The following is a 16,349-nucleotide window of genomic DNA, read 5'->3' as shown; positions in this document are numbered from 1 at the left end:
GGCTATTAATTATTTAAAAAAAATTATATATATTTTTAATATGTTTTATTTGTAAAGATTTAATAAATAAATATTTTGAAATATAAAAAATCAAGTATTTTTGCAGTATCACATTTGTTGATTCAAATGTGATCGATGATGAAAGTAGAAACGGAGTTGTAAAACATCAATTAATGAGTCATGTAATATTAGAAATTTAGATTTTTTAAGTATTTAGGTTGCCTTGTGTTGCTAGAAATCTTTTAAACCAGCTAGTTTTTTGTGGGAGAAATGATGGAATGATCAATATTTATCTGTTAAATCTTACGTTGGCTATTATGTATTTTTGTAAGTATTCACCAAAGTGAGTGATTCATAAATATATTTTTGTAAGTATTCACCGAAGTGTGTGATTTATAAATGAATTTTTGTATGAATTGATGTCGTTTTCATAGACGTCAATATTCGATATTCTTTCTAAAAGAGTAATATTGTTCATTTTTTGGTTGAAGGACCAACCCGTGGCCCGCTTAGGCCTGCGTTGGGCCACTATTTTAAAAAGGGTCAGCCCGCCCCAACCCATTTTACTCTCTAGCCCGTTAGGGTTGGGTTGGGCAGCCCATTTTGACACCTCTAGTAGAAATCCATGATATTACGTATTAATATACTCCTCAACACACAATATAGTGTATTACTAATACAAACATTAGTTATACATAATTAAAAAAGTGTAACGAACAAGGTAAGTAGTAGTAATACATAAAACTAGTGTATATATTATTTTTTTCAATACCCTTTATCAAACGATATGTTATATATATATATATATATATATATATATATACCTAATATTATATCTCATATGCACCATTTTCAAGTAGTTGATTGTTGTATTTGAGTGTTAGATTGAACATATGATGATTGATTTTGATATTTGGAGGATGATAATAGTAGTAGCATTTAATTTGTGTAACTTGGTGGAACTTCAACTGAAAATATATGATATCCTTTCTTCTTGGTCCAAAAATAATCTCATAAGTTTATATCGTGCAATTATGATAGAAAAGATAACATAATCCAACAATTTTTAGTGTTAGAATTGTCTCAACCATTACATATTTTCTCATATGGCTAAATTTACATTACATTTTCAATAAATAAATAAATATGAAACAGTCAAAATGAAGGAAAAAAGTATACTCTAGTTCATGTACTTAAAAATGTACATTAAAAAAATCGTAAATTACATAAAAATTTTCTGAGGATTAATAAGAAAATTGCCAGGAAAATATGTTTCATGCGTATACTTTAGTTTATGTACTTAAATTCAAAGATAACTTTTTCTTTTATGAATTATAAACAAAATTTTACTACATAATTTTCAGAACTTGTTCTTCTTTTAATTATATATATAACTCACTTCTTCTTTTCAACTATCTTCAATTTTATGTAATTAAAATGAAACATAACATGAATAGGTAATATTTTTTATATATATTTTTAGTTTTAGTTGCTATATATACTAATATTTTTCATATGCGATATTATATTTTTCATGCTGGGTACTAATTAAAATACAATCATCTTCTCTTTACTTTTTTTTTTTAATATTGAAGGAGTTTAAAGCGAAATTCACATGATTTTTTTACTGCATTTGAGTTGATCACGATGATATATATATACACATCAATTTAGTTTTTATTTTATATGAATAATAATTCAGTTTATGAGATATATACTTTTATTATATGTATATATTTATACATGTCCGAATACGTATTTATCTTTAAATCGAAGTACTATATATGTCACTGACTCACGAGTTGTTACTTTTTTCTAACCTAATAACTGTAAAAATTGATATTTATTTTTACTAAAAGATATCCCATTACAAGAGTGATGAAGAGAACAAAACGTAAGGGATTAGTTTTATAAAAGCATTAGCTTAAGAATAATTCCATTAATATAATAAGAAAGTCAAATTGATAAAGGAAGAAAGCATATTTTGTTAAAGTATCATGATTTGAAATTGTTTTATTAGAAAAATGATTTTAAGAATATTATTAAAAAAACACTCCTAATTTTATACATCCATGATCTTTTCTAGTGACACATGAATAAGGTATAATAGCATAATTTTTTTTTGAAAATGTATAAGTATTCCTGATTTTATGTCTGATATTTCAGAGACACGCTTATAATATTAAGATTTTATTACCTTTGAACTTATTTTATAATTAATTTTTTACCTCTTTTTGACCTACAAAGAAAATTATTTATAAAATAAGTTCAGAATAATAGGATATTAATATAGTATAAATGTTTATCTGAGATTTCGAATACTTATGCATTTTTCCTTCTCTTTCTTATATCACACAGTGTTCAAAGTTTTGACTGAATCTGGATCACGTACTTTATGATTTATTAGAAGTGTTGCGTTCAATATAATTTTCTCCATATCAAAAGCTCAAAAACTAAAATTCTTGATTAAGAGCGAAGCAATCTCGACTACTGCACAATCTCGACTCATAAGGCATATCGGTGGTATAGTACAACATTATGTCATAGTGTTGTGTTGTTTTCTTTATTATAGGAACCTTATAACATGAGATAAAATATTGACGGATGAATCTTAAAAGTATTTTATCTTAACATAGTGGATTTACAAGCATTCACTTTTTAAAGTATCCCTTTTTTCGAACTTTAATTATAAATTAAGGAAAAAATTCTTTGAATTAAAACTTTTCACAAACAAACACACACTACATCATAGCTTCAACAAGGTGAACTAAGTGACAAATATTTTAGCAAGAAAAGAATCTAAAATTACATAAATAAATTAATTTTCTTTGATATTAAAAAATTTCATCGATATTTGTCTCGAATAAATTAAAAATAAATAAAATAAAAACTCTTTTTATTAAACTTATTAAGTCATCATGTATATCAGATGATTGTAATACTACTACTACTAATATATTCAACGATGACACTTTTATGTATTGATGCATATATATTAAGTAATAATTTAATATAAATATCTTGTTGACCAAAATAAATAAATATACATATACAACAAGAATATATTTATGTTGACCACTATGTATATTGGATCATCTTAACATCTTTTGAAAGTGATGAAGAAATATTTGTATATTACACAAATTGAGTGCTGCTCATATACAGAATCTTGATCTTGCAATATTTTATATTAGAATTAGAAACTAAGTACTACTAATATGTAATTAACTCTAAGGTTATAAATAGAACATATTCCTATTTTTTATGCTTATAATGACATCACTTTTTGTGTTTCGAATCTTAACGTTTAAAATTTTCAGAGTAAAATTCCCTATCTAGAAGATCACTCAACTTTAGTTAATTGGCTATCAAAGTCAATCAATATTATTACCCTGTCTTCAGAAAATATATTCAACTTAACATAGTTAGTTTTCATGGTCATTCGACTTTGTCAAGATAGCTTTCATGGTCATTTAAGCCGGAAATATATTTTTCGATACCAATTTATTCACATGGTATCTTCAATTTTTTCTAAAATATATTTTTAAAATTAAAATCAATATTTAGATTTATTTAGGACTTAACCTTAAGCCTAATTCAATTCTTGATCCAACCCAACCTAAAATGACTATGAAAACTAACTAGTTCAATGTTCAAGATAATACGTGTTCTAATGTTATTCGAGACAACATGATGTAAATTAAAATATTATAAGAATGTCAAACGTCCCATTGAGAAGGAGGTGATTCGCCGAAATTATTTAGTGATTCAAATAGTATGTGTTTTCGTGAGAAAAAGATAAAAGATGTATTTATATACATTGAATTACCTTTTGATCAATTCCACCCTATGCTCTACTCTATTTTTTTTTTGTTTATTAGTCGATACTTTTTTGTAAAATTATTTTAATTGAATTTATGAGTAAAATACTAAAAAGTAAAAACTATTAAAAGGTAAAAGCTTTTATGAGTGGGCTTGAGAATTGTCCTAGCCCACTTAGACACTGCATTTAGGCCCACGATGGTTTTTGATAGAATTAATAGAAACTTTTTTTAAAAAATTAGCAATTAAGTCATAATATCCAACATATTTAGTCAAAATAAAAATACTTTAAAATATTTATTTAAAATGTCAGAATGACAATATTTTAGAAAATAATATGCATTTAGATTTGATTTAAATTGTATCCATCATCAATGTACACTTTTTTACATTGACACATACTTTTACGGCAAGTTTCTTTTTTATTATTAATATTTTTTATTTTATAAAATATAAATATCAAATATAGTGATAAGGTAATTAGGATTCTTCTTTTATTATATCCATTAATTTATGATTCTCTTTCCTTACTAAATAAAATTACCATATCTTTTACCATTTAAAATAACAATGTAGCAAATTGAAAACATCCACCATTGAAACAATTTAAAAAGAAACTATTACGAATCATCAAAATTTCTTTGTTTTCTTTCTTAATTGAGTTTGTTGGGTTGTTGCTCCTTTTTTTTGGAATTTCACTCCTCCTGATTAATCTAATACTCAATAACCTTTCTTCTTCACCTTTCACGTTTCTATCCCCACCTTTCATATTCTAGCCCTTTTTTCACGTTCACGTTTCTATCCACACCCTTTTTTTCATGTTTTTAGATCTCTTGAAGGTGCTCACAAATTGTTCATTAAAATATATATTTTAATTCAAGAAAATTTCTCTATCGTTAAACTAAATTTCTTTATTAATTAGTTGATTTCTCGATTGGCAGGGTAATTTTCATTATTTATTTAGATTTATTTAGATTTGATGTTTAAGATCACCGGTTATGATATGTATTTCAAATTCATATGTATTACGGATTTCAATATCACTATTTATGATTTATAAATCGGATTGTACATATTACAAATTTTTCGTTAAATTTTTTATTATTTTTATGCAAGTTTGTTTACATATTCATCTAATATTTATATATCTCAGAGTTTTAGTCGATTAAATAATTTTTTTTATCTTTTTCTGATTTCGTTTTAACATTTCAGATCTATTAGAATCTACAAATTCATTCATATGTTTATTTTGTTTGATTTTTAATACATTTGTATTTGCTTTGAGGGTTTTAGATTCGGGGAAAATATATATATGTCTACAATGTCTGTATTCATACTATCTATATATCAAAAAGTTTTACATTGTATTTTAGTCTCAATTAGTAAACCAACATGTTTGCATTTCCTTCTTAATTTGTATTCGTCCTAACTGTATGCTAACAACTTTATATTTCATTGGGCATTCATTTTGTATTTCAATCTCAATTTATACGTGAACAAGTTTGTATTTTTCTTTTGTTTTGTATTCTATCTAATTGTATATCAAACAAGTTTGTATATTATACTTTACCTTTCAAAGTCACTTTGTATTTCAATTGAAGAGAGTTTCTTTTGTATTCACAACTTTATATTCAATCTCACTTTGTATTTATAACTTTGTATATTCATCTTATTTTTGTATTCATATTGTTGTATTCAACATATAGTTCATGATCTATTAGTTTGTATTTTACCTTTCAAAGTCACTTTGTATTTCAAATGAAGAAAGTATTCTTTTTTTATTCACAACTTTATATTCAAGTTTACTTAGTATTTATAACTTTGTATTTTCATCTCACTTTTGTATTCATATATTGTTGTATTCAACATATAGTTCATGATCGATTAGTTACATTAACTTAATGAGATACAAATTATTATATGCATTCAAACAGAAAAAATAGCTAGTAAACTAAAAAAAAATTCATTCATTATACATCATAATTTGGATACAAAATATCCAAGAAAAGCTACAAATCGCAATACATACGAAAATTTCACTGATTCAATTAGAAAAAAGCACGCCTGTACTCTACATATATGAATATCTCATCCAAACAAATAAAAAAAATTAAAATAAAATACTTGATTGTTTTTCAATTATTCACTGAATGTGACAAATTTATAGTCGTTAATTTTAAAAAATTCTGTCTCAAATATATGTTGTATTCAACTTGAAGAAGCTTTAAATGTTATCACATGAATGATTCGAAAGACAAACTAAATTTTTTTAATTATTTTTATGTTCTTAAGATGAAAACAAAAATATACTCGACAAAAGATGACTATTAATGCTCTTTTCAAAGCGTAACTAATATGTGTTTAAAATCTTTTTTTACCATTTTTGATTTTTTTGTTCTATAATTATATTCGTATTCTTTCAAATTAATAATTAAAATAAAATAAATACATAACTAATCCCTTAGCAAACTAAAATAATGACATTTTTACTAAATAATGAAACTGTTGCTAAGGAGTTCCACTGAAAGCTAAAATATTCCCGTTTTGAAAATTTTCCCCTAATTTTTATTTTTGAAATACAACTCATATACGAAATATGATGCTATTTCTATAAAAATATATTTTATGTACAAGTCAACTTGCTAAAATAGATATAAAATTGATATATAAAATAAATTTTATCATCTAGATACTATATATGTGATATATATCATGTTGATGTCATTAAAAATTGAGTTTCATTTTTAAGGAATGAATCAACAATCTATCATATGATACTTTATCGATATATGATATATCAGATTGATATCATTAAGGATTGATGAGTTTTATTTTTTAGGAAATGAAACAATTATCTATGTACCTTAACATTCTATGACATAGTATGATATAGCTAGAAATGATATACCTTAATGATACCATGTAAATACATAGATATATTGTAATGACATCAATGGAGGACTGATGAGTCTCAATGAAGGATAGAAACAAATCTCAATGATATTATAATAGTATATAAATATATTATTATCATATCATGAAGGACTTATGAGTATCGTACTGAATGATGGAAGAATACATCGACGATATTATGTTAGTATATAATATACTATGATGGTATCACGAACAATTAAGGTGAGTCTCATGGAAGGAGTGAAGCAGACAATGGTAACATGATAGAATATACTATATATTGAAATAGTATTATTTAGGATTGAACCAAACCTCAATGATATCACATCTTTGTAATAAAGTTGTTCCGAATTTTCAAAAAGACACCCTAACTTTGCAACCGTCATATTATCCCATTAGAGTTTTTAGCATCTTTGTAGAAGGGTCGTTTTCACCCGTTCCCTCACCCGGGACAACGCGTGTGATGCCCATGCAACGACCTAATTCATTTCAAAAATAGAATAGTTATCTTTTATTATTTCTCAACATTTTAGAGTTTCTTCGTCTCTTAATCCAAATGATTATGGTGATTTTTCAGCTTTCTTGATTTGAAACATTACATTTGACATTTTCCTTCAAAACCTAATCACAAAAATATCTTCATTACTTAAAACTAAATGAAATTAAAAAGAAATTAAATCTTAAAAAACTTCAAATTAACCAACTTCTATTGGAAATTAAAAGAGAATAAATTTCAATCTTATTGCGCTTGAGAAAATGATGAATTCGTAAAAGAGAATACCAAAATTGATGATGAAATCGTCCGTCAAGAGAGGCACCAATGACCTTTTTTAGCTTTCTTTTGGGGAAGATGATGAAAAGGAAGAAAAACGATTAATTGATAAAGAAAGCAAGTGACACATGTCACTTTTAAATGTGTTAGTGAAGCACTGCTTCACACGTCTGTTGTGCGTGTTTTCATAGTCTAGGTTGTGAAATGGGTCAAAACAACTATTTTACAAAGATGTCAAAAACTTAAGTAGGGTAATATGATAATTGCTAAGTTAATGTATCTTTTTGAAAATTTGGAACAATTTCAATGGTGACTTTATGTCTTTTATCATATATCAATAGATTATGATTATATCATGGAGGACTAGAGCAGTCCCACATGATAGCATGCCAACGTATAAAGATATTGTAATGAACTAATGGTATCATACAGATCATTGAAGGAATGAGGCAAATCCTTCATGATACAATGCCGCCATATAAACATATTGTAATAATATCATGGAAGACTAAATTCTCGAATCTTGAATCTGGTCAAGATCGAATTTTGATTTGGTGTCTAATGTGGGTTAAGATTTGAGGTTGGATCTCGACTAAGGTGTTAGGGTGGGGTCTTAAATCACATGTCGGAGTCAAATTTTGAATCGAGAGTCGAGGTTGGATCCTAATTCAGAATTCAAATCTTGGATCAAGAGTCGGGGTCGAATCCCCTTTTGAAAGTTGGGTCTTGGTCAGAAGTTCAATTCGTGTTCTAAATCGAGTGTCGGAGTTGGGTCCCAATTGAGAAGTTGAATCCTAATTTGAATGTCGGGTCTAAGTTTTGGGAGTTAGGGGTAGGTTGCAGTCGGTCTTAGTGTTCGATTCCTAATCAATTGTAAGAGTCATGTACCATTTTGGATGTCGAGGCCAAAGTCGGGTCACATGTCAAATATAGGTTCCCGAATGAAAAAATCAGGGTCAGGTCCTTGGTCGGGTCCTGAATCAATCATCTATATCGTGTCCCAATTCAAGTATCGAGGTTGAGGTTGAAGTCAGGGTCGAATCCCAGTTTAAAATGCTGGGTCTCAAATTAAAAGTCGAAGTTAAGTCCTGGATTGGGTGTTGAAATCGGTCATCAAGATTGTGTCTCAATTTTAGTGTCGAGATCAAGTCTGAATCGATTATCGGGTTTGATTTTTGAGTTATTTTCTATTTATTAGCAACAAAGTAAAAGATATTTTCTGAAAAAAAGTTTTCTATTTACCAATTAAACACTAGAAAATATTTTCAATTTACTTAGCAAAATATATAAAAAAATAAGTTTCAACTTATGTACTTTTGAAGAAAACATTTTCTAGAAAAACATTAAATTAGTACCAAACACTTAATTAAAAGCTACACGTAATGTGTGATTTATTCATAGTTTATATGCCCAATTGTTGAAGACATACCATTGCCAAATCAACCCAAAGCAACGAATCAAAGCATGACAAAATTATGCTTCTTGTAAAATACTACTATTCTCCATCATTGTCTATAACGAGCTTGCACTGTTAGCTCACCATTTCAAACCTGTTTTCGCCAATTTTTTCACATACCCATTTCGTTTTTCTTGCTGTTTTCCCATTCCCAGCTCTACAATTTTGGGGTGATTGAGTAAAGCTACAGTGGTTTCAAGTTTTTCAAACTTCCCATTTCGTTTTTCTTGCTATTTTAGTCTTACTTCAGTGTTGTCTTGTTGAGTATATCCAGGGAAACCTTTTGGGTGTTGAAAGTTTTGTTCTTGGCAAGTTCAGATGAGAATTGAATTCCAAAATTGTTGCACAATAGTTTAAATATAATATTGGGATCATGTACAGTGCTAATTGGACTGGTTTTGGATTGGCTGTGGCGTCTAGCGCTTTTATTGGTTCCAGTTTCATTATCAAGAAGAAGGGTCTTCAGAAGGCAGGCGCCTCTGGTACTCGGGCCAGTGAGTAATTCATTTTCTTGATAGCAAAGTGTTTTTAGGTCTAATTGTGAATAATTTATTGTTTTTTTGTTGATTTTGAACTTTGTCAATGCTTCTGGTAGTGGATTCATGGAGCTTTAGTTGTGTCCCCATTGGTATTTATTGCTAAAGTTGTTTGATATGCTCAGTATTTATGTTATTTCTCCTTATACTACTTAGGGCTGTTTTTTTCTTCAGTTGAGGGTCTATCGATAATAGCGTCTTTACCTCTAAGTTAGTCGGTGCACATTCTACCTCCTTAGACCCTACTTAGTCGGATTACACTAGGTTTGTTGTTGATGTTGTTTGATGAGCTCAGCTCTTTATATGTGTGTGTATGTGTCAATGTATTACTTCTTGCTAATATTTGGAAGGTTGACGTTCGTTAAAATCATACAAAAGCAAGTTGTTGTTAGGTGTTTGCCCTAATTTACTTGTCATATTTGGATTTTCCTTCTTCTTGGAGGAAGGATAAACATTTATTATAAGTGATTTTTATCAGGAAAATATAAATCTTCCATATTTGGCTAATAGTTTTCTTGGAAGAACATTTTTGAGTTTCTATTAATTGAGGAATTCCTTCTCAATTTAGAGCATCCACAATGTAGTCTCAAGAGAGTCTTGTTTAGGGCAAAAGTAAACTTCTTTACGAGTGAAAATTGTGGGGTTTTTCTCTTTATGTGTTTGCACTCTTTTTTTTTGAATCTTTGTGAATTTCTCATGTAATTTTTTTATATATTTGGTATATTTCTCTTTGTTATCTTATTTATCATCGTCCAATGTATGCTTTATTAGCTTCTTCATGACACATGGTAGTTTTGATCCTTACAATGACCACAAAACCCCCACAATCTCTCAACTAAGGCAAATTAGGTAAGAATCACAGTTGAAGTAAATGATTTGTTGTAGATGACGCTAGCTATTTGGGAACAAGGTTAAAACCTTGTATCTTAGTGTACAGAAAAGAAGTGTGACATTTGGAGAATCTCTTAACTCTAGAAAACCCCAGTTTTCCTTAATATAAACTTCTTGTAGTATTGAAATTGAAATGGGCCCAGATATGTAGAATAAATATAGTGAACTCATAAAGCTGACACCTACTATTACATGATCAAATCAAAATTAGTCGATTGAAAATTGATATTTCTAACCATTATACTGCATTACCAATTTACCATCAGCCAAGAGGCAGAGTACTCAAAGTTCATAGTATATCAGATGCTGTTTCTAGATGTATGGAATTGGAGGTTATGCTTGATGAGTATATTGTTCTTTACTTCTTACTTTGAAATATCAAGTGGCAACAGACTGATAATGTTGGGGTTCTTTTATACTGGTGTGTTGGTACCTGCTTTTCTGCTGTCCCCATTTTAGTTTCGCAGGTAAAACACATGTTTTATACCTGAAAATTCTTACTTCATTTGTTTTCTGCTTAAGTACAATTCAAGACTATGTTATGCTCTGTTGGTACACCATGTTGTAGGTGCCCGACTGTAAAATAAGAGCAATGGGGTAACACTTCCAGAAAATATAGAGTCACAATGAGTATTACTAATACACAATGACTGCTTATAACTTTAAGTTCAAGATCAAGTTTTGGATCATGATAATATGAATGAGTATCCTCATCTTCGAATTTCAAGAACTTTAAGGTTCGGTACTAGAAGTCTCATCAGAGCTGAATTGTTGATGATGATGCTGGCTGGAGATGCTGAACGTGAGTTTTAAGAATTCGGAATCTAAGGTTTGGTTTAGAAAAGATTTGGAGACGGTTTTGATGTATAAGAGTGTGGTGGGAGGTAATCTAGAGAGAATTTCTTACAAGATTGGTGATGGAAGATCCATCAGCGATGGAAAATTCTTACTTCATTTGTTTTCTGCTTAAGTACAGTTAAAAACTATGTTATGCTCTGTTGGTACACCATGTTGTAGGTGCCTGACTGTAAAATAAGAGTAATGGGGTAACACTTCCAGCAAATATAGTCACAATGAGTATTACTAATACGCAATGACTGCTTATAAAAGGTGATTATGCATCTTACAAAGCAGTTATCTGTGTGGGAATAAAGAAAACTTGTTCTGGAACTCAAGGAATGGAATTTGCACTTCTCTCCAAAAGGGAAGTATTGGGTGTACATTTCTTGGAAAATGAATGTCAAGTTACTTATATTGGAATTTAAACTTCATACTTATCATGCAAGTAAGTAGTCCTTGAATAATCTTGGAGAAGTATTTGAAAAATAATTCATATTCTTCTGAATGTTGACCGGTGAGCTGCCTAGAGTTTTGGTGGCAGTTATCTAGGACTAATGACATTATTTTAGCAATCAGAGTGACTCCAGCAGCACCTGTTTAAACTTAATACCTTTGATACTTTGATAGTTACCGCTTGTAGAATGGGTCAACAATTTAAATATATGCACTGTTGCTTCTGCTTCGCTAAATGATTGTTGGTAATTCCAAATTATTTGATCTATCATTTCCGAATAAACACAGACTGCTGTATTAGGTAGTACTAATACATGTATTACAGAGAAGAAATGAGCTCAAGACGTAATAAATGGATCTTGACTTTAAGAACTGAAAATGATCAGTGTAGTGGATTTTTAAAATCATTCTGCACTGTAATAAGCTGAATGAATTTCCTTGACATTGTAATTTATCAGCTAGTTTACACATTAAAAGTAGATACATCGGGTACATCTTGTAAAGTTTAGAAGATGCTTTTCAGTATCAGCATTAAATAGAAGTTTAGTTTGAAAGCTGGTTATATGAACTCTGTTGCTCTGTCTATTTGACTATAAAATATTTGTTTCTTGCTGAAGGCTCGGGCGGATATGGTTATCTACGGGAGCCTCTTTGGTGGATTGGGATGGTAACTAGTAAGTCTTGAATTGCTTCTTAAATGTCAGAGAATATGTTCCTGAATTTGTTATTCTAATATAGAGTGCAATGTTCACCGTAAATCCTTGCAGTGATTGTTGGAGAATTTGCAAATTTCGTGGCTTACATTTATGCGCCAGCAGTTCTTGTGACACCGCTTGGAGCTTTAAGTATAATTGTGAGGTAAATTTTCCACTTTACCTTATCATTTTCTGGGCAATGGCTTATTCGGTTTTCTTGCATATCATTTGGCGCTTTGCTGCAGTGCTGTTCTAGCACATTTCATACTGAAGGAAAAATTGAAGAAACTGGGAGTATTAGGATGTCTTTTATGTATAGTAGGTTCCGTTGTCATTGTTTTTCATGCACCTCGTGAACATGATCTCAATTCAGTGGATGAGATATGGGCATTAGCTACACAACCAGGTGTGCTGATGTACTGTGCTGTATTTCCTTGAATATCATTCTTATTTGCCTTGCTGATATATCCTTGTTTTGATGTTCCACTCTTTGTTTTGCAGCTTTTCTTTTGTACACTGCATCAGCAGTTGCTATAACATTGGTACTAGTCTTGTATTGTGAGCCTCGCTATGGTCGGACAAATATTATGGTCTATATTGGTGTTTGCTCCATCATTGGGTCCTTGACGGTTAGTGCATCTATTGTATTGATCTATATCCCTACAGTGAAGAAAGAGAAGGAAGGAAGGGAAGAAACATGTGTCACAACCGTGCTTTAGTTTGTAGCTCTGGCCTGACTGAGTTAACCTTGTAGCTAAATTAACAGTTTGCAAAACGCCTCATCTTTTAAACTCAACATTATCCAAATTCTACCTTTCTCCTTGGTGTTGGAATAGCATAATTTGACCACTAAATGGATCATATTTTTTAAGTTGTTATGAGTCAAACTGCTCCTGGGTCCTTGATCCGTTGCTAGTTGTCACTGAAGTAAAAGAAAACTTCTCATTTAGGTATTAATGGATGTATGGAACTTGAGATATTACTCCAGAGCTTTAGAGTGCTGTAACGTGTTCGCATGCCAGTAGATGTCTTTTCCTGCAGCTATGCTTATACAAATGAGTGAATGACTATACTTTGATCTGTTATAATTTATAAGGCATCCAGCGTTGCTGTTGTTTTTCCATGACTAGTAGGTGTGTAACTCAATAAAAGATTGCAGTGCCATTACTTTATTTTATTAGTTTTTGTCTTTTACATGAATTTTTTAAATAAGTCTAAGTTGCTAGTTGAGATAAGCTTTTATCTAGTCACATTTTGTTAGTCAGAGGTCGAGTTTTTTTATGACTTCTTTATCGATCGAATTCACTATCTTATGAATAATACTCTCATGTATTTGCTTGAAAAACTCGATAAATGACAGTTTATGAATTGGTTCCTCTCTTAATTTTTCTGTATTAATTGAGCTACTATTGCAGTTCTCTTTGCCGAACTGACTTAGAGAGAGTGCTTCTGTTGCCAATGAAACATGATAAAATTATTCCTCCTGAGTAGTAAAGAAAATATAGGAACTGGTTCTTCTAAGTTTCTCAGAAGTACAATTGGTAAAAATTGCATGTAGCAGTCAATTTAAGTTTGTTTGTTTGTTGCTCTGTTGTAGGTTATGAGCATCAAAGCTATCGGTATAGCTATAAAGCTTACATTGGAGGGTTCAAACCAAGCTGCAAATTTTCAAACTTGGGTGTTTGTGATGGTTTCTGTCACATGTATAATTACTCAACTAAATTACTTAAATAAGGTAGACTTTATATTTCTCCTTATAGTATGCAGTGATGTTTGAAGTCAGAGAGTACTGTTAGAATTATGCTTTTGGACTATAGTAACTTTGTTTTACTGTGTTGTTTTTAAATAAATCCTAGTTAAAGTTTGTTAGATAGCTACCCTTAATTTCTAGTAATTAGTTACTCCCTTTGTCCCAAATATGTGATATTAGTTTGACTTGGCACAAAGTTTATGCAATATTAGAAGACTTTGCAGTTTTCCAAAACCACTCTTGAAAGAAGTGGATTTTTAAATAGAAGAATACACTTTTGTGGACTTTTTGCCAAATACCTGTGATTCGGCATGGGTAAAATGTTGATAATGTCATTAAACATTTGTCAAATAAGAAAATGTGTCATTTTTTTGGGACTAAATAAAAAGTAAAGTATGTCATATAAACTGGGATAGATACTCCGGGCTAGGATAATGATCATATTTTTACTCTTTTTATTTCAAGTCCCCGTAAATGTAGAGTAAGCTGAATAAAATAGTTCCCTTTGATAGGCATTGCAGCATTTTCCTCTCAGTCTTGCTCTGTTGTTTTCCGAAATTTCTTTGCTAAAAACCAACAATTGGTAAAAGAACATTTTTCAACGCTCCCCTTATTAAATTGCCCACACACTAGATCTCCATTCTTGGGCGTGAGGTAGTGTGTGAAGAGATCTCTTTAATATGGCTTGGACTATTCTCACCACATGGGTGATCTCTTGAGCTATCTTTTGAGGTTGAGTAAGAGCCAAGATCCATTTCTTTTTACAAGTACTAAATAATTGGAGAACTTATGAACCAACACTCATTGGCATTTGTTCAAATGTTGAGCTAATATTACAGGGATTACTATGGAAACTACATGTTATTGGAACTTGCTTAGACTTGTGATGTAAATTGGACAAATGCCTGAATTTGGATCTTGCAGGCATTGGACACATTTAACACAGCTGTGGTTTCTCCAATATATTATGCCATGTTCACATCACTTACAATTTTAGCCAGTGCCATAATGTTTAAGGTATTCTGAAAGTTTATGTTCGGGATGCAAGGGAGCCTTCTCTCATTTTCATTTCTAATGTCATATCAATCTCTCAGGATTGGTCTGGTCAGAGTGCTAGCAACATAATTTCAGCGCTTTGTGGCTTTTTAACTGTGCTCTCTGGTACGATGGTTCTTCATAGTACAAGAGATCCAGATCCTCCTCCTAGTACAGGTATTTACACTGAGCTTGATCAGGAAAAAACAATGTACCTCATCATTCTAGTTTGTGCAACAAGGCAAAAATGTTATGCATACTGATTATTGTGATAAAAGTTTTAGGTGATACTTGATACTCTTTCTTGTTATGAAGTAGTAATAGGTGTGGATAAACTTGTCTCCTTCAGTAGATGCTCTTTTAAACTTGATAAATCTCTTTGTTGCTATGGAGCTCAAGTGCTTCTTTAGAATGAATTAGTCAGCTTTTTGATTGGAAATAGCCTCTCGTTCAAAGGGAATAAGACATTGTTCTCCTGTTTATGAGGTGATCTGGAGATAGCGTATCACTTTCTGTTGGCAGAGCATTAATTGATGAAGATGACTTATCATAGTCTAGACATTCTGAATGTATATATTCTTGTTTGTTGCAGTTCTTGCAACCAGAAACTTGTTGCTTTTGGCACATCTTTGATTAGTTTAAATATCATATATTACTTGCAGATTTGTATGCACAACTTTCCCCTCAAATATCATGGTTAATACATGCCAATGGAGAAATATGGAAGCAGAAAGAGGACGGCTTGCATTCAGAATTTGTTGCAATAATCAGGCAGGATCATTTCAAGTAGCGTGAAAGAGGAACTTAGATGATTGGTTGGCGTCACTTCTCTCTGCCTGTTCATTTCCGTCCAAAAAAAAAAAAAATCATCGTGCCAGATATTGGATTTTCGGTCATCTCCCCTTTCTCAGTTTCTGCTTGAGAGTGTTTTCTGTTTTTATTCTTTTGGTGAGATGTCTGATATCTGTTGATTATCCTCGGCCATTTCTATATGACTCATTCTTTCGGCCTAGTTTTTAGATTTCTTGGTTTGGTGGGCACCTAGATGTTGTATAGCGAGTAAAAAATGGTAAGAGTAGTATTTAGTTGATAGATTGTTCTGTTTGTGAAGAACATTCTTTACAGCCTTAAGCAATACAAGGATAGTTCGAGTATCAACACTTTCTGTTCCTTTGTGTTGTGTACA

The 16,349-nt window shown here is 30.5% G+C and overlaps 1 protein-coding gene and 1 long non-coding RNA gene across 2 annotated transcripts; one reads left to right on the top strand and one right to left on the bottom strand.

The window, feature by feature from the left end:
* Positions 1–6,987: 6,987 nt before the first annotated feature.
* Positions 6,988–7,604, bottom strand: LOC109118942 (uncharacterized). The gene is made up of 2 exons (XR_002026119.3): positions 7,517–7,604; positions 6,988–7,214 (listed from the first exon to the last, which is right to left on the bottom strand). It is a non-coding gene; the product is annotated as an uncharacterized lncRNA (long non-coding RNA).
* A 409-nt stretch (positions 7,605–8,013) lies between these two features.
* On the top strand, positions 8,014–16,321 carry LOC101260392 (probable magnesium transporter NIPA6). The gene is made up of 9 exons (XM_004250314.4): positions 8,014–9,457; positions 12,301–12,357; positions 12,451–12,541; positions 12,624–12,784; positions 12,880–13,007; positions 13,976–14,113; positions 15,053–15,145; positions 15,223–15,340; positions 15,826–16,321. The coding sequence occupies exons 1-9, from the start codon at positions 9,337–9,339 to the stop codon at positions 15,951–15,953; spliced, it is 1,035 nt and encodes a 344-aa protein (XP_004250362.1). The 5' UTR covers positions 8,014–9,336; the 3' UTR covers positions 15,954–16,321.
* Positions 16,322–16,349: the final 28 nt, after the last annotated feature.

Source organism: Solanum lycopersicum, chromosome 11 (assembly GCF_036512215.1).
Source record: "Solanum lycopersicum chromosome 11, SLM_r2.1".
NCBI classification, from domain to species: Eukaryota; Viridiplantae; Streptophyta; class Magnoliopsida; order Solanales; family Solanaceae; genus Solanum; species Solanum lycopersicum.
Note: the sequence above shows the minus strand (reverse complement) of the source record. Positions and strands in the feature narration are given on the sequence as shown.